Source organism: Mustelus asterias, unplaced genomic scaffold (genome assembly GCF_964213995.1).
Source record: "Mustelus asterias unplaced genomic scaffold, sMusAst1.hap1.1 HAP1_SCAFFOLD_2891, whole genome shotgun sequence".
Taxonomy (NCBI): domain Eukaryota; kingdom Metazoa; phylum Chordata; class Chondrichthyes; order Carcharhiniformes; family Triakidae; genus Mustelus; species Mustelus asterias.
Genome location: NW_027592836.1, coordinates 10,766 through 32,988, shown reverse-complemented (window position 1 = coordinate 32,988; position 22,223 = coordinate 10,766). Strand labels below are relative to the sequence as shown.

Genomic DNA, 22,223 nt, shown 5'->3' with positions numbered 1-22,223 from the left:
CACTGGTCACTGACCTCCATGCAGAGAAAGACCCCTCCACAGCCACTCTCTGCCTTCTGCAGGCAAGCCAGTTCTGGATCCACAAGGCAACAGCCCCTTGGATCCCATGCCCTCTCACTTTCTCAAGAAGTCTTGCATGGGGGACCTTATCGAACGCCTTGCTGAAGTCCATATAGACCACATCCACCGCTCTTCCTTCGTCAATGTGTTTGGTCACATTTTCAAAGAACTCAACCAGGCTCGTAAGGCACGACCTGCCCTTGACAAAGCCGTGCTGACTACTTTTGATCATACTAAACTTCTCTAGATGATCATAAATCCTGTCTCTCAGGATCCTCTCCATCAACTTACCAACCACTGAGGTTAGACTCACCGGTCGGTAATTTCCCGGGCTGTCCCTGTTCCCTTTCTTGAACATAGGGACCACATCTGCAATCCTCCAATCCTCCGGAACCTCTCCCGTCTCCATCGACGATGCAAAGATCATCGCCAAAGGCTCCGCAATCTCCTCCCTCGCCTCCCACAGTAACCTGGGGTACATCCCATCCGGTCCCGGCGACTTACCAACCTTGATGCCATTCAATAGTTCCAACACATCCTCTTTCTTTATGTCCACATGCTCGATCCTTTCTGTCCACCGCAAACCAGCAGTACAACCACCCAGATCCCTTTCCACCGTGAATACCGAGGTAAAGTATTCATTAAGCAGCTCCGCCATTTCTAACGGTTCCGCACAAACTTTTCCCCCTTCACCTTTTAAGGGTCCTATGCCTTCACATCTCATCCTTTTACTCTTGACATATTTGTAGAAAGCCTTGGGATTCTCCTTAATCTTACCCGCCAAGGCCTTCTCATGACCCCTTCTCGCTCTCCTAATTTCCTTCTTAAGCTCCTTCCTACATCCCGTATACTCCTCTAAATCCTTAACACCTCCTAGCTCTCTGAACCTTCTGTACGCCTCTCTTTTCTTATTCACCAGGTTCATCACAACCTTCGTGCACCACGGTTCCCGTACCCTACCAACACCCCCCTGTCTCATCGGAACGTTGTCATGCAGAGCTCCAGACAAACATTCCTTGAAAATCCTCCACTTTCCTTCGGTACTTTTCCCCAAGAATGTCTCCTTCCAATTTACCCGTCTAATTTCCTCCCTGATGACACTGTATTTCCCTTTACTCCAGAGAAACACTTTCCTAGCCTGCCTGATCCTATCTCTTTCCAATGCTATCGTGAAGGAGATAGAATTATGATCGCTATCCCCAAGATGCTCACCCACCGAGAGATCCTCCACCTGTCCAGGTTCATTAGCCAGCACCAGATCAAGTACAGCCTCTCCTCTAGTAGGCTTATCCACATACTGTGTCAGGAAACTCTCCTGGACACACCTAACAAACTCCTCTCCATCCAAACCCCTAGCCCTAGGGATATTCCAATCTATGTTTGGGAAATTAAAATCTCCCATCACGACAACTCTGTTATTCCTACATCTCTCCAGGATCTGTTTCCCCATCTGCTCCTCAACATCTCTGTTACTATTGGGCGGCCTATAGAAAACACCCAGCAACGTTACCGACCCCTTCCTGTTCCTAACCTCCACCCACAGAGACTCCGTAGTCAATCCCTCCACGGCGTCCACCTTCTCTACAGCCGTGACACTATCCCTGATCAACAGTGCCACTCCCCCCCCTCTCTTGCCTCCCTCCCTGTCCTTCCTGAAACATCTAAAACCTGGCACCTGAAGCACCCAGTCCTGTCCCTGAGACATCCAAGTCTCCGTAATGGCCACCACATCACAATTCGAAGCAGCAATCCACGCTCTAAGCTCATCCACTTTATTCACTACACTCCTGGCATTAAAATAGACACATCTCAGACCTTCAGCCTGAGCACTTCCCTTCTCCATCACTCGTCTAACCTCCCTCTTACCCTGTTTACATTCCTTATCTATTTGCGAGCTAACCTCCTCGCTCTCAGTCCCCTCATTTCGATTCCCTCCCCCCAACCTTTCTAGTTTAAAGTCTCTCCAGTAGCCTTAGCCAACCTTCCCGCCAGGATATTGGTCCCCCTGGGATTCAAGTGCCACCCGTCTTTTTTAAACAGGTCACACCTGCCCCTAAAGAGGTCCCAATGATCCAAGTACCCAAATCCTTGTCCCTTGCTCCAGTCCCTCAGCCACGCATTCATTCTCCACCGATTCATGTTCTCACTCTCCCGCGGCACAGGCAGCAATCCCGAGAGTACTACCTTTGCATTCCTCTTTCTCAGCTGTCTACCTAACTCCCTATATTCTCTTTTCATGACCCCTTCCCTCTTCCTACCTATGTCAGCAGTACCTATATGCATCACGACCTTCGGCTCCTCTCCCTCCCCCTTCAGGATTTCTGGGACTCGACCAGAGACATCCCGGACCCCTGCACCAGGGAGGCAAACCACCGTCCGAGAGTCCCGTCTGTGTCCGCAAAAACGCCTATCTGACCCCCTCACCGTAGAGTCCCCAATTAGCACTACCCTCCTTTCCTTACCCTTTTGCACTACTGGGCCAGGCTCAGCTCCAGAGACACTGCCACCGCTGCTTCCCCCAGGTGGGCTGTCCACCCCAGTAGTACTCAGACAGGAGTACTTATTATTAAGGGGCACATCCACCGGGGTGCTCACCATCAACCGAGCTTTCTCCTTCCTCACTGTTACCCAGTTACCCTCCTCCCGTGGTCCCGGTGTGACCACCTGCCGATAGCTCCTGTCAATGACCTCCTCACTATCCCTAACCCGGCGAAGGTCCTCGAGCTGCAATTCCAGTTCCCTAACATGGTCCCTTAGGAACCGCAGCTCAACACACCCAGCACAGATATGGTCGTCCGGGAGGCTAGGAGCCTCCAGGACCTCCCACATCCTACATTGGGAACAACATACTGGCCTCACACTCATAATTGCCCCTTTAAACACAAAGGGAAAAAAAAAGTGAATGAAAATTTTAAACTTACCTTTCCTCCTCCTGTTTTCTCCAAAGCCCTGCTCTCACTGGGTCTTTTTTTTAGGTTAGAGGAGGAGGGAGGATGGGATACTCTACAAGTGTAGAGTATCGGGATTCCTCTCTGTTCCAATTTATTGGGGGAAAAAAAAATCTCTCTCTCCCAGACCTCCCTGCGCGACCACTTCCGGGTTTAGATATTTTTAAAGAAAAAACCCGCGAAAAAGTAAGTTAAAAAATAACAGCGCTTACCCGCAGCACTCCTCTCGCGAATCTCTCCCTCTCTGCTGCACTTCCAAGAAGCAGGATTAGGCTATTGAGTTGGACGATCTGCCATGATCGTGATGAATGGCGGAGCAGGCTCGAAGGGCCGAATGGCCTCCTCCTGCTCCTACCTTCTATGTTTCTATGTCTATGTTAAAAAGGAAAACCACCGCAGGGGTTATTGGAATGAGCAGGTCTGTGTGAGACTAATTGAATCGCTCTTTCAGAAAGCTAGCATGGAGCGGATGGCCCAAATGGCGTACTTTGGGGCTGCATGACTCTACAAAGCTACTTCAGTGAGATGAACCTGCCAATGAGTTGCAGTTACTGCTCGGTTGTACTGAGGGCTGGGCCGTGGATGTCAGGTGTGAAAAGGGACCCGGCTCACAGTAACACCCACCTTGGTCAAAAAGCTTCTTGATACACCGTCTTTATTTCATTCATGGGACATGGGCGTCACTGGCTGGTCAGCATTTATTGCCCATCCCTAGTTTCCCCGAGGGCAGTTGAGAGTCAACCACATTGCTGTGGCTCTGGAGTCACATGTGGGCCAGACCAGGTAAGGACGGCAGATTTCTTTCCCTAAAGGACATTAGTGAACCAGATGCGTTTTTCCGACAATCGGCAATGGATTCATGATCATCAGTAAATTCTTAATTCCAGATTTAAAAAAATTTTTTAAAATTCAAATTCCACCATCTGCTGTGGTGGGATTCGAACCCGGGTCCCCCAGAACGTTAGCTGAGTTTCTAGATTAATAGTCTAGTGATAATACCACTGGGCCATCGCCTTCCCATGCGCTTCATGCAGCTGAGTAAGCAACCAGGAATCTCCACCCAGACACCAGGAATCATAGCCAGGAGTGGGAGCGAGAAAACCAGGGAAGGAGGGAAAAAGTTCAAAATGAGAACTCACCGTAGACTCCATCCTGACTGCAGCCTTTGATTTTGCCAGTTATAATCTCATCCAGAAAGGGTCGAAAGACCACGTATCGGAAATGTACTGCGTGAGAAAACAGCGAGAGGAGGAGATATGACAATGAAGGGACGACAAGGCTGCATTTGTATATCTTCAGGTTGTACCAAATCGCTGCAACCAACCAATCACTTGCAGTACATCATTGTTGTTATTCAGACAAACATGGCCACCACATTACACACAGCACAACCCTACCAATAGCAAAGTGGAAAGTTTTCAGTTAATAATCTGCTTTTGGTGGTATTGAAGAACGAATGCCGACAGGGAACACTTGAATCTTCTAAAGGTGCTTCTAGGACTCGATGCTCCCACCGATCAAAAACAAGACGTGAATCCACACCAGAGCATCGCACTGAAACACACAAGGTGCTGAAGAAGGTTTGACAGGGTAAACACAGAGGCTGTTTCCCCCAGCTGGGGAGTCTAGAACACGGGGAAGTGTTATGCATGCTCCACCATAGAATATGTTTAAGGCTGGATGGAGAGATTTCTGTTCCCTCAGGGAATTAAGAGATATGGGGAGTGGGAGGAAAAATGGGAGTTGAAGCCCAAGATCATAAAATCATAGATTCCCCTGCAGTGCAGAAGGAGGCCATTCGGCCCATCGAGCCTGCACTGACAAATCCCAGCCAGGCCCTATCCCTGTAACCCCACATATTTACCCTGCTAAACCCCTTGACACTAAGGGGCAATTTAGCATGTCCAATCCACCTAACCTGCACATCTTTGGGCTGTGGGAGGAAACCGGAGCACCCGGAGGAAACCCACGCAGACACGGGGAGAACGTGCAAACTCCACACAGACAGTGACCCAAGCTGCGGATCCGGGTCCCTGGCGCTGTGAGGCAGCGGTGCTAACCACTGTGCCACCGTGCCGATCAGCCACAGTCATATTGAATGGCGAAGCAGGCTTGATGGGCCGAATGGTCTACACCTGGTCCTATTTCTTACATTGTCTGGGGTTAGGGGCTGTGTGGCAGAATGGCTAGCTGGCTGGCTGAAAGACAGAAAGCAGAGAAGAGGGAAGCGTAGCTACTTTGGTGTGGTACAAAGTAGGACTTGGACTCTAACCAGGATTAATGCTGGGACCACTGTTGTTTGAAATTTACGTTAACAATTTAGACATTTGAATCAAAATGGCAATTTCTATTTGTGGGTGACGGCAAATCAGAGAATCTTTGCTGTGCAGAAGGAGGCCATTCAGCCCATCTGGAATGGCTCTCTGAAACAGCATTCTACAAAGTCCCAATCCCCTGCCTTATCCCCGTGACCCAAATGACATTAAAATCATGGGGGAACACTGAGAAAGACTACAACAAATTACAAGACATTGATAGACGTGTGAAATAGGAATATAAATGGCAAATTAATTTCAACGTAGCTAAGTCGGAGACATTGGGCAGAATTTTCTCAAAAGAATTCTAAGTGTCCTGCAAGCGAGAAAACTGTAGGTAAGTAATGGGAATTTATAGCACTCTCTGAAATATAGAAGCAGTAATGTGATTCTCGCCAGTAAGGGGGGGCTGGAGCCTCAGCCGTTTGAGAAGCCGGCTGCTGAGCTCAAGGGACGCCATTGCGCGGGCACCCCGATTCCCTAGGATACTGTGTACACAGTATACTACCCCCTCTCCGCCAGCCCCAGACATCAGCCCCCCTGGCAGAAAGCCTACTCTCGAGGTGAGGCAAGGGGAATAAGGTAAGTGAGGCTGGATGTTAGCGTCCGGGGCTCGTTCATGACATGTAAAACCTGTCATAAATGTTTAAATCAAGCTCGCGCACTTCCTGGGCAATGAGGCTGATTTCACCAGCAAACTGGGGCCAGCGCGATTGCAAGAGGCGAGAAACCAGGCGTGAATCCGATTTTGCGTCTCTCACCCTATCTTACAGGCTCACCACGCCGATCGATCAATGTGGGAGCCAGTAAGATCACGCCCATTACCTTTGGTACATATAAGGTCACATATTGCTTAGAAAAGAATAATCTAACTGGGGTTGGAAGGCAAAGGAATCTGGGAGTACAGGTGCATAAGCCACTCAAAGTAATAGCAAAGGTTATCAAGGCTGAGGCAAACCAAACACTAGAATCATAGAATCCTACAGTGCAGAAGGAGGCCATTCGGCCCATTGAGTCTGCAACGATCACAATCCCACCCATTCCCGTAACCTCACATATTTACCCTGCTTAATCCCCCTGACACTAAGCGGCAATTTAGCACGGCCAATCACCCTAACCCGCACATCTTTGGAGTGTGGAAGGAAACCGGAGCACCCGGAGGAAACCCACGCAAACACGGGGAGAACGTGCAGATTCCGCACAGACAGTGACCCAAGACGGGAATTGAAGCCGGGTCCATGGCGCTGTGAGGCAGCAGCGCTAACCACTGTGCCACCATTGACTCTGTCTACACTTCACGCTGCCTCGGCAAAGCAGCATAATTAAGGACCCCACACACCCCGGACATTCTCTCTTCCGCCTTCTTCCGTTGGGAAAAAGACACAAAGGTCTGAGGTCACGTACCAACCAACTCAAGAACAGCTTCTTCCCTGCTGCTGTCAGACTTCTGAATGGACTTAACCTCGCATTAAGTTGATCTTTCTCTGCACCCTAGCTATGACTGTAACACTACATTCTGCACACTCTCGTTTCCTTCTCTATGAATGGTATGCCTTGTCTATGTAGCGTGCAAGAAACAATCCTTTTCATTATATGCTAATACAATAATAAATCAAATCAAACTAGGGGGCGAGATTTCCCCCTCTATGTTGTGCTTTGCGGTGGCGGCCGGCAGTGGGATTTTGTGGTCGCGCCGCTGTCAACGGGGTTTCCCGCTGTTCACACCAGCTGCCGCTGGGGAAGCCACGGCCAGGGTTTGCCGTCAGCGGGACTGGAAGATCCCACTGATGGGAAGAGCTGGAAAATCCCAGCCCAGGGTTTATTTTCAAAACCAGACAAAACTGAAAAGTAGGGAATTTACACTAATCTTATGTGAAACTGTGGTTAGACCACATTTACAGTGCTGCAGACTATTAGAGGGAGGATACAGAGGCTCCAACGAGGAACGTGAAAAACATTTTACGAGGATGATACCAGGACAGTGAGGTCATGTCTACATGAAAGGCTGAACAGAATGAGTCTCTTTTCTCTTGAGGAGGGAGTGACCTAATAGAGGTCTATAAAGTTAAGAAAGGTTTTGATTAGAGAGACAGGAGGCATCCCCCAGCAGGGAAGAGCAAAAGTAGAAATCAATATAACATAGACACCAAAAAAAAAATCAATCCAGAATTCAGAGGGACTTCTTCGGCCAGACTGTGTTTAGAATGTGGAATTTGCTCCAACAGGGAGTAGTTGAGGTGAACAGCATAGTTGCCTTCAATATGAAGCTCGTGAGGCAGAAAGGAATCAAGCGTTTTACAGACAGAGTTGGATGAGGAAGGATGTAAACATTTTAGTCCCCATATATAAGGAAAGATAAACTGGCGTTGGAGGCAGTCTAGAGAAGGTTCACTCGGTTGATCCCGGCTATGGAAGGATTTTCTTAAGAGAAGAGTCAGAGCCATACAGCGTAGATAAGGCCCCTTTGGCCCATCAAGTCTGCACCGACAGGAATTAATACTGAAGTCGCGCTAATCCCATTTTCCAGTAGTTATCCCATATCCAAATATTTTGTAAAGGTTGTAAGGTTTCCGGTCTCCACTATCTTCCCAGGTCGCGCATCCCAGATTCCCACCACCCCGAGTGAAAATTCTTTTTCTCAAATCCCCTCTGAATCTCCTGCCCCTCACCCTAAAACTGTGCCCCCCTCGTGACTGACCCTTCAACTAAGGGGAACAGCTGCTTCCTACTCACCCCTGTCCACACCCCTCATAATCGTATACACCTCAATCCTGTCCCCCCTCAGCCTTCACTGCTCTAGAGAAAACAATCCCAGCCTATCCAGTCTCTCCTTATCGTTCAAACGCTCCATCCCCGGGCAGCATCCTGGTGAATCTCCTCTGTACCCCCTCTAGTGCTATCACATCCTTCCTATAGTGAGGTGACCAGAACTGCACACAGTACTCCAGCGGTGGCCTAACCAGCTTCAACATTACCTCCTCGCTCTTATACTCTGTGCCACGGCTGATAAAAGCAAGTGTCTCATTTGCCTTCTTAACTACCCTATTCACCAGCTCTGCCACTTTCAGGGATCTGTGAATAAGTACCTAGATCCATCTGTTCCTCTGATCTTCCCAGTGTCCTGCCATTCATTAAATACTCCCTTGTCTTGTTACGCCTTCCAAAGTGCATAGCCTCACACTTATCAGGGTTAAATACCCTCTGCCACTGCTCTGCCCATCTGACCAACCCATCCATACCTTCCTGTAACCTACAACCTTCTCCATCATTATTAACCATCCTACCAATCTTGGTATCATCTGCAAACCTGCTTCTCATTGAGGTTGAGTGGGTTGGGCCTGTACTCATTGGAGTTTAGAATGATGAGAGGCGACTTTACTGAGACATATAGAATTTTCAGGGGGCTTGATAAGATTAGAGGCTGAGAAGATATTTCCCCTTGTGGGAGAGTCTAGGACCAGAGGGCAGAATCTCAGAGTAGCTGTGAGGGACAGCTCGGTGGATAGGATATTGGTATGTAGATAGGCTGGAAAATTGGGCGGGGATCCTGGATTCAGGATTCAATCCTGGACCGGGGAGCGGCGCGGGCTTGGAGGGCCGAAGGGCCTGTTCCTGTGCTGTATTGTTCTTTGTTCTTTGTAGTAAAGGGGGTTGCCCATTTAAGACAGAAATGAGGAGGAATTTCTTCTCTCAGAGGGGAGTCAATCTGTGGAATTCTTTACCGCAGAGGGCTGTAGAGGCTGGGTCGTTAAGAATGTTCAAGGTTGAGGTAGACAGATTTTGAATCAGTCAGGGAATCGAGGGTTATGGGGATAAGGCAGGAAAGTGGAGTTGAGGATCATCAAATCAGATCAGTCACGATTTTATTGGATGATGGAACAGATTCGATGGGCAGAATGGCCTCCTTCTGCTCCTGCAGTTTAAGGTCTGATGATGGGAGGAGGCTCGTGTGGAATATAAACCGGTTGGGCTCAATGACCCATTTCTCTGCAGCTTATTCGACTGGACGTCGTGTCCTAGCCCTCTCGCCCCGATAGGAGGGAAATGGAAATGCTGCTTTGTTGAGGGTCACTAAACAGAAGCGTTACTCCCCATTAGGAAATGTCTAACCTTTGGTGTGAGATGCTCCATCCCCTGGGAAAATGTAGGAATCTTCCAGCTTGGTAATGTCATAAAGGCAGATACAGAGGCCGACATTAAATACAACCTACAGAGAACAAAGAACAAGACAGGGACAGTCAGCAATACGGCTTAACGGGGCAAGATTCTCAACTGAACCTGTGGAGCAGTGACCCACACAGCCCTCACGCAGCTCCACATCCCCTCCCTGCAGCTCCACATCCCCTCCCTGCAGCTCCACATCCCCTCCCTGCAGCCCCACATCCCCACCCATAGCACGCAGCTCCACATCCCCTCCCTGCAGCTCCACATCCCCTCCCTGCAGCTCCACATCCCCTCCCTGCAGCTCCACATCCCCTCCCTGCAGCTCCACAGCCCCTCCCTGCAGCTCCACAGCCCCTCCCACAGCACACAGCTCCACATCCCCTCCCCACAGCCGCACATCCCCTCCCATAGCACACAGCTCCACATCCCCTCCCCGCAGCTCCACATCCCCTCCCCGCAGCTCCACATCCCCTCCCTTCAGCTCCACATCCCCTCCCTGCAGCTCCACATCCCCTCCCCGCAGCTCCACATCCCCTCCCCACAGCTCCACATCCCCTCCCCTCAGCTCCACATCCCCTCCCCGCAGCTCCACATCCCCTCCCCGCAGCTCCACATCCCCTCCCCGCAGCTCCACATCCCCTCCCCGCAGCTCCACATCCCCTCCCCGCAGCTCCACATCCCCTCCCCGCAGCTCCACATCCCCTCCCCGCAGCTCCACATCCCCTCCCCGCAGCTCCACATCCCCTCCCCGCAGCTCCACATCCCCTCCCCGCAGCTCCACATCCCCTCCCCGCAGCTCCACATCCCCTCCCCGCAGCTCCACATCCCCTCCCCGCAGCTCCACATCCCCTCCCCGCAGCTCCACATCCCCTCCCCGCAGCTCCACATCCCCTCCCCGCAGCTCCACATCCCCTCCCCGCAGCTCCACATCCCCTCCCCGCAGCTCCACATCCCCTCCCCGCAGCTCCACATCCCCTCCCCGCAGCTCCACATCCCCTCCCCGCAGCTCCACATCCCCTCCCCGCAGCTCCACATCCCCTCCCCGCAGCTCCACATCCCCTCCCTGCAGCTCCACATCCCCTCCCTGCAGCTCCACATCCCCTCCCTGCAGCTCCACATCCCCTCCCTGCAGCTCCACAGCCCCGCCATACAGCTCCACAGCCCCTCCCCACAGCCCCACATCCCCTCCCTGCAGCTCCACATCCCCTCATCCCCTCCTTACAGCTCCACATCCCCTTCCCTACAGCACACAGCTCCACATCCCCTTCCCTACAGCACACAGCTCCACATCCCCTCCCCACAGCTCCACATCCCCTCCCCACAGCTCCACATCCCCTCCCCGCAGCTCCACATCCCCTCCCCGCAGCTCCACATCCCCTCCCCGCAGCTCCACATCCCCTCCCCGCAGCTCCACATCCCCTCCCTGCAGCTCCACAGCCCCTCCCCACAGCACACAGCCCCTCATCCCCCTCTACACAGCACACAGCTCCACATCCCCTTCCCTACAGCACACAGCTCCACATCCCCTCCCCACAGCTCCACATCCCCTTCCCTACAGCACACAGCTCCACATCCCCTCCCCGCAGCTCCACATCCCCTCCCCGCAGCTCCACATCCCCTCCCCGCAGCTCCACATCCCCTCCCCGCAGCTCCACATCCCCTCCCCGCAGCTCCACATCCCCTCCCCGCAGCTCCACATCCCCTCCCCGCAGCTCCACATCCCCTCCCCGCAGCTCCACATCCCCTCCCCGCAGCTCCACATCCCCTCCCCGCAGCTCCACATCCCCTCCCCGCAGCTCCACATCCCCTCCCCGCAGCTCCACATCCCCTCCCCGCAGCTCCACATCCCCTCCCCGCAGCTCCACAGCCCCTCCCCGCAGCTCCACAGCCCCTCCCCGCAGCTCCACAGCCCCTCCCCGCAGCTCCACAGCCCCTCCCCGCAGCCCCACAGCCCCTCCCCGCAGCCCCACATCCCCTCCCCGCAGCCCCACATCCCCTCCCCGCAGCCCCACATCCCCTCCCCGCAGCTCCACATCCCCTCCCCGCAGCTCCACAGCCCCTCCCCGCAGCCCCACATCCCCTCCCCGCAGCCCCACATCCCCTCCCCGCAGCCCCACATCCCCTCCCCGCAGCTCCACATCCCCTCCCCGCAGCTCCACATCCCCTCCCCGCAGCTCCACATCCCCTCCCCGCAGCTCCACATCCCCTCCCCGCAGCTCCACATCCCCTCCCCGCAGCTCCACATCCCCTCCCCGCAGCTCCACATCCCCTCCCCGCAGCTCCACATCCCCTCCCCGCAGCTCCACATCCCCTCCCCGCAGCTCCACATCCCCTCCCCGCAGCTCCACATCCCCTCCCCGCAGCTCCACAGCCCCTCCCCGCAGCTCCACATCCCCTCCCCGCAGCTCCACATCCCCTCCCTGCAGCTCCAGAGCCCCTCCCCACAGCACACAGCCCCTCATCCCCCTCTACACAGCACACAGCTCCACATCCCCTTCCCTACAGCACACAGCTCCACATCCCCTCCCCACAGCTCCACATCCCCTTCCCTACAGCACACAGCTCCACATCCCCTCCCCGCAGCTCCACATCCCCTCCCCGCAGCTCCACATCCCCTCCCCGCAGCTCCACATCCCCTCCCCGCAGCTCCACATCCCCTCCCCGCAGCTCCACATCCCCTCCCCGCAGCTCCACATCCCCTCCCCGCAGCTCCACATCCCCTCCCCGCAGCTCCACATCCCCTCCCCGCAGCTCCACATCCCCTCCCCGCAGCTCCACAGCCCCTCCCCGCAGCCCCACAGCCCCTCCCCGCAGCTCCACAGCCCCTCCCCGCAGCTCCACAGCCCCTCCCCGCAGCCCCACATCCCCTCCCCGCAGCTCCACATCCCCTCCCCGCAGCTCCACATCCCCTCCCCGCAGCTCCACATCCCCTCCCCGCAGCTCCACAGCCCCTCCCCGCAGCCCCACATCCCCTCCCCGCAGCCCCACATCCCCTCCCCGCAGCTCCACATCCCCTCCCCGCAGCTCCACATCCCCTCCCCGCAGCTCCACATCCCCTCCCCGCAGCTCCACATCCCCTCCCCGCAGCTCCACATCCCCTCCCCGCAGCTCCACATCCCCTCCCCGCAGCTCCACATCCCCTCCCCGCAGCTCCACATCCCCTCCCCGCAGCTCCACATCCCCTCCCCGCAGCTCCACATCCCCTCCCCGCAGCTCCACATCCCCTCCCCGCAGCTCCACATCCCCTCCCCGCAGCTCCACATCCCCTCCCCGCAGCTCCACATCCCCTCCCCGCAGCTCCACATCCCCTCCCCACAGCTCCACATCCCCTCCCCACAGCTCCACATCCCCTCCTCACAGCTCCACATTCCCCTCCCTACAGCACACAGCTCCACATTCCCCTCCCTACAGCACACAGCTCCACATTCTCCTCCCTACAGCACACAGCTCCACATTCCCCTCCCTACAGCACACAGCTCCACATTCCCCTCCCTACAGCACACAGCTCCACATTCCCCTCCCTACAGCACACAGCTCCACATTCCCCTCCCTGCAGCTCCACATCCCCTCCCCGCAGCTCCACATCCCCTCCCTGCAGCTCCACATCCCCTCCCTGCAGCTCCACATCCCCTCCCTGCAGCTCCACATCCCCTCCCTGCAGCTCCACATCCCCTCCCTGCAGCTTCACAGCCCCTCCCTGCAGCTCCACATCCCCTCCCTGCAGCTCCACATTCCCCTCCCTACAGCACACAGCTCCACAGCCCCTCCCTGTCTGGTGATGAACTCCAGCCATTTTGCAATCTGAGTTCGATGTGAATATTCACAAGTTTCTATCCTTCCCTCTGACTCCATCGTCTAACCCTCCTTTATGCTGAGCTCATCAAAACCAGGTCAAGGTAAATAATATTCAATTTGCTGCCGTTCTGCCCTGTTTTCTCCAGCTTGAACAGTTTGCAACCCTCCAGCAAGCGGAGAAAGCAGGAAATCATTTTCACATAATGACCTCTGGGGAAGTCCAAACTTTACCCTCATCCTTGGCAACATCCCGGCAATCCTCCTTTCTAAAGGCCTTTCCATCTTCGCTGCAATGTGTGCCCAGAATTGGCCACAATATTCCGAAGCTAATTAATGATTTATCCAGTTCTAGCAGCAAAATCTTTTTGATTTTATACACTACTTCCCAATTTATGAAAACATAGAATTCCTACAGTGTCGAAGAGGCCATTCGGCCCATCGAGTCTGCATCTACTCTCTGACAGAGCATCTTACCTAGGCCCTATTCCCATAACCCCACACAGCTACCCTGTAAATTCGCTAACCTACCCCATCTTGGGACACTAAGGGGCAATTTTATCATAGCCAATCCACCTAACCTGCACATCTTTGAGTGTGGGAGGAAACCGGAGCATCCGGAGGAAACCCCACGCAGACACGGGGAGAACATGCAGACTCCACACAGACAATGACCCAAGGCCGGAATTGAACCCGGGTCCCTGGCACTGTGAGGCATGATGTGGAGATGCCGGCGTTGGACTGGGGTAAACACAGTAAGAAGTCTCACAACACCAGGTTAAAGTTCAACAGATTTATTTGGTAGCAAAAGCCACTAGCTTTCGGAGCGCTGCTCCTTCGTCAGGTCCTTCGTTCTACCTGACGAAGGAGCAGCGCTCCGAAAGCTAGTGGCTTTTGCTACCAAATAAACCTGTTGGACTTTAACATGGTGTTGTGAGACTTCTTGCTGTGAGGCAGCAGCGCTAACCACTGGTAGTCCACTGGCTTGAATCATCTTATCGACGCCCTGCCATCTTTAAGGATGTCTCTAAATTGTGCCATTTGTAGCTTTCCATGTGAGTCTTCCTGAAGTGCATTATTTCACATTGATCCACCTTGAACTTGGTGCTTCACTACATCATCCTGAAGCCAAAAAGTATTCTCAATCCTCTCTACTACGTTTGTACCATCTGCAAACTTTATAATGCTGCTCCCTCTAAGTCATAGAGTTATCGGGGTATACAGCACACAAAAACACCGTTCGGCCCATCATTTATGCAGAGTAATGGACCCAAAACTGACCCATGGAGAGCACTACTGCAAACCATCTCCCAGACTGAAAAACATCCATTCCTCCATTATCAACAATTGCTTCCTATCACTAACCCAATTTTGGATCCATTCAGCCACTTTCCCCTCAATTCCACAGGCTCCCATCTTCTTAATAAGCCTCCCATGTGGCATTTAGTCAAGTGCCTTCCAGAAGTACATCTACTGCACTAGCTTGATCAACCTTCTGTTAACTGTAGGGTAGCATGGTAGCACAGTGGTTAGCACTGCTGCTTCACAGCTCCAGGGACCTGTGTTCGATTCCCGGCTTGGGTCACTGTCTGTGTGGAGTTTGCACATTCTCCTCGTGTCTGCGTGGGTTTCCTCCGGGTGCTCCGGTTTCCTCCCACAGTCCAAAGATGTGCGGGTTAGGTTGATTGGCCATGCTAAAATTGCCCCTTAGTGTCCTGGGATGCGTAGGTTAGAGGGATTAGCGGGTAAAATATGTAGGGTTATGGGGGTAGGGCCTGGGTGGGATTGTGGTCGGTGCAGACTCGATGGGCCGAATGGCCTCTTTCTGTACTGTAGGGTTTCTATGATTCTATGATTTCTATGAACTCAACAAAGTCAATCGGGTTTATGTGACCAACTCCCTTTTAAAGCAATTCAGTGATATAAATGCCGTGTGAATTGAAGTTAATGACTCTGGATGTGGCTTTGGCGACGGTCGCTCCAACTCTTACCTTGTTGGCCAGCTTTTTGTTCAGCTCTTCAGCAATGGCATCATTTAATCTCCTTTCAAAAAGCCAGGGTGGGATCCGCACAGTGTCCATCATCTCCACCAGGACAAACATGCTGGGCAGGACAGGATCGATGTACTGGGAAGGAAAGAGGAGGGGTATGAGTTAGTGGAGAAGGTGGTGCAGTGATAATAACTCTAGACTAATAACAACCTGCCCTGGTCCTTCTATGCCGACACTATAGTTAAGAAAGCCCACCAACACCTCTACTTTCACAGGAGAGGAAATTTGGCATGCCCGCTACAAAAAAAAAGTTTATTTATTAGTCACAAGTAAGGCTTACATTAACACTGCAATGAAGTTGCTGTGAAATTCCCCTTTTACAGATGCACCACAGAAAGCATTCTTTCTGGTTGTATCACAGCTTGATATGGCTCCTGCTCTGTCTAAGACCTCAATAAACTGGAAAGGGTCATGAATGTAGCCCAATCCATCCCGCTAACCAGCCTCCCATCCATTGGCCCTGTCTACACTTCCCACTGCCTCGGAAAAGCAGCCAGCATAATTAAGGACTCCGCGCACCCCGGACATTCTCTCTTCCACCTTGTCAGGAAAAAGACACAAAAGTCTGAGGTCACGTACCAACCGACTCAACAACAGCTTCTTCCCTGCTGCTGTCAGACTTTTGAATGGACCTACCTCACATTAAGTTGATCTTTCTCTACACCCTAGCTATTACTGTAACACTACATTCTGCACTCTCTCCTTTCCTTAGAAATCATAGAAACCCTACAGTGCAGAAAGAGGCCATTCAGCCCATCGAGTCTGCACCGACCACAATCCCACCCAGGCCCTACTCCCATATCCCTACATATTTACCCACTAATCCCTCTAACCTACACATCTCAGGACAATAAGGGGCAGTTTAAGCATGGCCAATCAACCTGACCCGCACATCTTTGGACTGTGGGAGGAAACCGGAGCACCCGGAGGAAACTCACGCAGACACGGGGAGAACGTGCAAACTCCACACAGACAGTGACCCAAGCCGGGAATCGAACCCAGGTCCCTGGAGCTGTGAAACAGCAGTGCTAACCACTGTGCTACCGTGCCGCCCTTCTCTATGAACGGTATGCTTTGTCCGCATATTGCGCAAGAAAGAATACTTTTCACTGTATTCTAATACAGGTGACAATAATAAACCAAATCAAAAAAATCGAGATGGTCCAGGCTAATGCTGTGGGGACGTGGGTTCAAATCCCATCACAGCAGCTGGTGGAATTTAAAAACAATTGATAATTAAAAGCTAGTCTCAATGAAGATGAAATGCTGGGATGCCCACATCTGCTCAAGACACTAACATACAACCCCCTCCCCATAACGGTTGAGCGCTTCAGGTTTCTAGGTGTTCAGATCACCAACAGCTGCCCTGGTCCCTCCACGCTGATGCTATAGTTAAGAAAGTCCATCAACATCTCTACATTCTTAGGAGACGAAGGAAATTCAGCATCCCCCACTACAACTCTCACCAATTTTTGCAGATGCACCATAGAAAGCATCCTTTACAGATGTATCACAGCTTGGTATGGCTCCTGCTCAGACCAAGACTGCAAAAAACTTCAAAGGGTTGTGAACATAGCCCAGTCCATCACGCAAACCAGCCTCCCATCCATTGACTTGGTCTACACTTCCCACTGCCTTGGAAAAGCAGGCAGCATAATCAAGGACCCCACGCATCCTGGACATTCTCTCTTCCACCTTCTTCCGTCAGGAAAAAGATACAAAAGTCTGAGGCCATGTACCAACCGACTCAAGAACAGCTTCTTCCCTGCTGCCGTCAGACTTTTGAATGGACCTACCTTATATTAAAGTTGATCTTTCTCTACACCTTAGTTATGACTGTAATACTACATTCTGCACTCTCTCCTTTCCTTCTCTATGAACGGTATGCTTTGTCTGTATAGCGCGCAAGAAACAATACTTTTCACTTTATCCCAATACATGTGACAATAATAAATCAAATCAAAAATCACTAATTCCCCTAACCTACACTCTTTGGACTGTGGGAGGAAACCGGAGCACCCAGAGGAAACCCTCGCAGGTACGGGGTGAACATGCAAACTCCATATAGACAGTGACACAAGGCCGGAATTTAATCCTTTGTTTCTCCCCTATGTACTCTATGAACAGTATGCTTTATCTGTATGGTGCACATACTTTTCATAGTATACTAATACATGTGACAATAATCATATCAAATCCCATGAAAGAATGAATGAAAAATGTCACTCAAACGTTACTTCGGACTGATGTGTGAGGAGAGATTGACTAGGTTAGGATTGTTTTCGCTGGAGTTCAGACGAATGAGGGGGGATCTCATAGAGACTTATAAAATTCTAACAGGACTAGACAGGGTAGATGTAGGGAGGATGTTCCCGATGGTGGGGGGAGTCCAGAACCAGGGGTCACAGTCTGAGGATTCAGGATAGACCTGAAGGAGGTGAGGAGACATTTCTTCATCCAAAGAGTGGTGAGCCTGTGGAATTCATTACCACAGGAAGCAGCTGATGTCAAAACATTGAATGTATTCAAGAGGCGGCTAGATATAGCACTTGGGGTGAATGGGATCAAAGATTATGGGAAGAAAGCAGGATGGTTGTGGGGCTGGAGGAGATTACAGAGATTGGGGAGGGGGGAGGGGGGGGCGGTTAGAGAAGTCATGGAGGGATATGAAAACAAGATGAGAATTTTAAAATCAAAGTGCTGCTTGACTGGGAACCAGTGTAGGTCAGTGATCACGGGGGGTGATGGGGAAATGGGACTTTGTGTGAGCTCAGGTACAGACAGCAGAGTTATAGATGATCTCCAGTTTACAGAGGGTGGAATGTGCAGAGCAGCCAGCAGTGTGTTGGACTAGTCGAGTCTAGACGCATGGGTGAGGGTTTCAGCAGCCGATGAGCTGAGAAGGGGGGCAGTCTGGCGATGTTAGGGTGGTGGAAACAGGCAGTCTCGGTGAGGAGCTGGATTAATCGGAGGCAACTTCCCCACAATTCTCACCAAGGCCTGGGGGATGAAGGTGAGTTCGAAGGTCTAAACCCCAATAGCATTGTGGCAAAATCCCCCAAGACCCCAACATTCTCCCTTGACCCCCAACATTCTCCCCTTGACCCCCAACATTTCCTCCTTGACCCCCAACACTCCCCCCTTGACCCCAACATTCTCCCTTGACCCCCAACACTCCCCCCTTGATCCCAACATTCTCCCCTTGACCCCCAACATTCTCCCCTTGACCCCCAACATTTCCTCCTTGACCCCCAACACTCCCCCCTTGACCCCAACATTCTCCCTTGACCCCCAACACTCCCCCCTTGACCCCAACATTCTCCCTTGACCCCCAACACTCCCCCCTTGATCCCAACATTCTCCCCTTGACCCCCAACATTCTCCCCTTGACCCCCAACATTTCCTCCTTGACCCCCAACATTCTCCCACTTGACCCCAACATTTCCCCCTTCCCTCCCCGCGCGCGAACCTTCTCCGGGATTTCACGGCATTTTCAGTCAGTTTTCTCTCCCCGCTCCCTCGCGCCTCAGGCTCAAATCCGCTTTGCGGCAGACGGTCGGCGGGCGACGCAAATCCACTTTGCGGTAGGAGGTCAGGCCGCTGCTGGGATTTCACGGCAGTTTGCGACAGCCCGGGGGAACTGGGTGAGTTTAAAGGTGTCCAGCAGCAGTGAGGGGAGGTTATTGTTGGACATGAACAACCTGTGCCCCTGAGATTGTGCCCCTGAGGCAAAACCCAAATAGGACAAGAATTCTTTTTAAACTATTATTTTTAATTTAAGTTGAACATCCAAAATGATTGCATCAATGGAGGTGAGTCAGTTGCTCCCACAATGTATATGTGCATTAACACCCTCCTGTATGTTGTCCCATTAATCTCTGCCATCAGAGTCCTCCAGAGAGCTGCCAGGCCAAAGAACAAAGAAAATTACAGCACAGTAACAGGCCCTTCGGCCCTCCAAGCCTGCACCGACCATCCTGCCCGACTGGACTAAAACCCCCAACCCTTCCGGGGTCCATATCCCTCTATTCCCATCCTATTCATGCATTTGTCCAGACGCCCCTTAAATGTCACTATCGTATCCGCTTCCACTACCTCCCCCGGCAGCGAGTTCCAGGCACCCAAAACCCTCAGTGTAAAAGAACTTGCCTCGTACATCTCCTTTAAACCTTGCCCCTCGCACCTTAAACCTGTGCCGCCTAGTAATTGACTCTTCCACCCTGGGAAAAAGCTTCTGACTATCCACTCTGCCCATGCCTCTCATAATCCTGTAGACTTCGATCAGGTCACCCCCTCAACCTCCGTCACTCCAGTGAGGACAAACCTCTCCTCATAGCCAATGCCCTCCATAACCAGGCAACATCCTGGTAAATCTTTTCTGTACCCTCTCCAAAGCCTCCACATCCTTCTGGTAGTGTGGCGACCAGAATTGAACACTATATTCCAAGTGCGGCCTAACTAAGGTTCTATAAAGCTTCAATGTGATTTGCCAATTTATAAACTCAATGCCCCGGCCGATGAAGGCAAGCATGCCGTATGTTTTTTTTCAGAACGGTACAGAATGAGGCCATTTGGCCCATCGAGACTGCATCGACAACAATCCCACTCAGGTCCTATCCCCGTAACCCCTCATATTTACTCTAGCTAATCCCCCTGACACTAAGGAGCAATTTAGCATAGCCAATCAACCTAACCCACACATCTTTGGAGTTTTCTTTTTACCCCTAACTTGGCTACAGGGAACTTATGTCCGGGTGACGCACCCACGTGTATGGACCCCGGCTGTACCCTTTACATCAAAGGTACACGCAGTGCCAGTATCTGAGCTGGTGCCAGCGAGTGTCAGATCAAAGGCTGGATCCCCTTCACCGCGGCTGTCGTTCTCTCTCTTCCTCCTGGGGCTGCTGTAACTGGGCAGGTTTTAAAGTTTATTTATTAGTGACACGAGTAGGCTTACGTTAACACTGCAATGAGGTTACTGTGAAAATCCCCCTAGTCGCCACACTCCGGTGCCTGTTCGGGTACACTGAGGGAGAATTTAGCACGGTCAATCCACCTAATTCACTGGAAAGACAGAGGCTGAGGGGAGACCTGATAGAGGTCTACAAAATTATGAAAGGCACAGACAGGGTGGATAGTCAGAGGCTTTTTCCAAGGGTGGAAGTGTCAATTGTGTCAATTACAAGGGGGCACAGGAGGTGTGCGGGGGAAGTTTTTCACGCAGAGAGTGGTGGGTGCCTGGAATGCGCTGCCAGAGGAGGTGGTGGAAGCAGAGCCCGGGTCCCTGGGGCTGTGAGGCAGCAGTGCTAACCACTGTGCCACCATTCTCAGGTGTGTGAAAGCAGGAAATTGTGTGCGTGCGTGCGTCCCTCCCTCCCTCCCTCCCTCCTCCCCCCTGACGACTGGGTAGTTTGCTGCGGACAATGGTCTGTCTGAGGTTGCGTGGCTATTTAAAGGCAAGTAGTGGGGGTGTGGGGATGGCCTTGGCGAGACGTTCGTCTTCATCGATGACATGTTGAAGGCTCCGAAGAAGATGTCGTCGCTTCTCCGCTCCGGGGAAGTACTGGGTGCCGAAGGGTACTCTGTCGGCAGTGTCCGGTGTTTGTCTTCTGAGGAGGTCGGTGCGGTTTTTCGCTGTGGCGCGTCGGAACTGTTGATCGATGAGTCGAGCGCCATATCCTGTTCTTACGAGGGCGTCTTTCAGCATCTGTAGGTGTCTGTTGCATTCCCCCTCATCTGAGCAGATCCTGTGTATACGGAGAGCTTGTCCGTAGGGGATGGCTTCTTTAATGTGTTTAGGGTGGAAGCTGGAGAAGTGGAGCATCATGAAGTTATCCGTGGGCTTGTGGTACAGTGAAGTGCTGAAGTGATCCACCAGGTACACGGTACATACTCATGTGACTCGGCCAACGTTGTCTACCTGATACGCTGCAGGAAAGGATGTCCTGAGACATGGTACATTGGGGAGAACATGCAGATGCTACGACAACGGATGAATGAACACCGCTCGACAATCACCAGGCAGGAGTGTTCTCTTCCTATTGGGGAACACTTCAGCAGTCACGGGCATTTAGCCTCCGATCTTCGGGTAAGCGTTCTCCAAGGCGGCCTTCACGACACACGACAGTGCAGAATCGCCGAGCAGAAACTGATAGCCAAGTTCCGCACATGTGAGGACGGCCTCAACCGGGATCTTGGGTTCATGTCACACTATCTATATATTGAAAGGGTGCAGAGAAGATTCACAAGGATGTTGCCTGGATTAGGTGGCATGCCTTATGAGGATAGGCTGAGGGAGCTCGGTCTTTTCTCCTTGGAGAGACGAAAGATGAGAGGTGACCTGTACAAGATGTTGAGAGGTATAGATCGGGTGGATTCTCAGAGGCTTTTTCCCAGGGCTGAAATGGCTGCTACGAGATGACACAGGTTTAAGGTGCTGGGGAGTAGGTACAGGGGAGATGTCAGGGGTAAGTTTTTCACTCAGAGGGTGGTGGGTGAGTGGAATCGGCTGCCGTCAGTGGTGGTGGAGGCAAACTCGATAGGGTCTTTTAAGAGACTTCTGGATGAGTACATGGGACTTAATAGGATTGAGGGTTATAGGTAAGCGTATATATAAGCCTAGGTAGGTAGGGACATGACCGGTGCAACTTGTGGGCCGAAGGGCCTGTTTGTGCTGTATTTTTTCTAAGTTCTATGTTCTATCTGTAACCCCCACGACTTGCCTGGGCTTGCAAAATCTCACTAACTGTTCTGGCCTCAGACAATTCACATCTCTTTAACCTGTGCTTAACCCTCTTTTCACTCGCACTGTCTGTACCTGTAAAGACTTGATTACCTGTAAAGACTCGCATTCCAGACATTATCTTGCGATGGAGTCTCTGTCTATATCTGTA

General features: G+C 52.2%; 1 protein-coding gene across 1 annotated transcript in view; it reads right to left on the bottom strand.

Annotated features, from left to right (window-relative positions):
* Positions 1 to 18,231, bottom strand: part of polr3h (polymerase (RNA) III (DNA directed) polypeptide H) — a gene marked incomplete at its 3' end in the record, with an annotated part of 29,525 nt that extends 11,294 nt beyond the window's left edge. The window contains exons 1-4 of the mRNA XM_078207929.1: positions 18,142 to 18,231; positions 15,271 to 15,405; positions 9,434 to 9,530; positions 4,148 to 4,234 (exon numbers count right to left, since the gene is read on the bottom strand). Coding sequence (XP_078064055.1) covers positions 4,148 to 4,234; positions 9,434 to 9,530; positions 15,271 to 15,381 — 295 coding nt within the window. The remainder of the gene's footprint in view (positions 1 to 4,147; positions 4,235 to 9,433; positions 9,531 to 15,270; positions 15,406 to 18,141) is intronic.
* Positions 18,232 to 22,223: the final 3,992 nt, after the last annotated feature.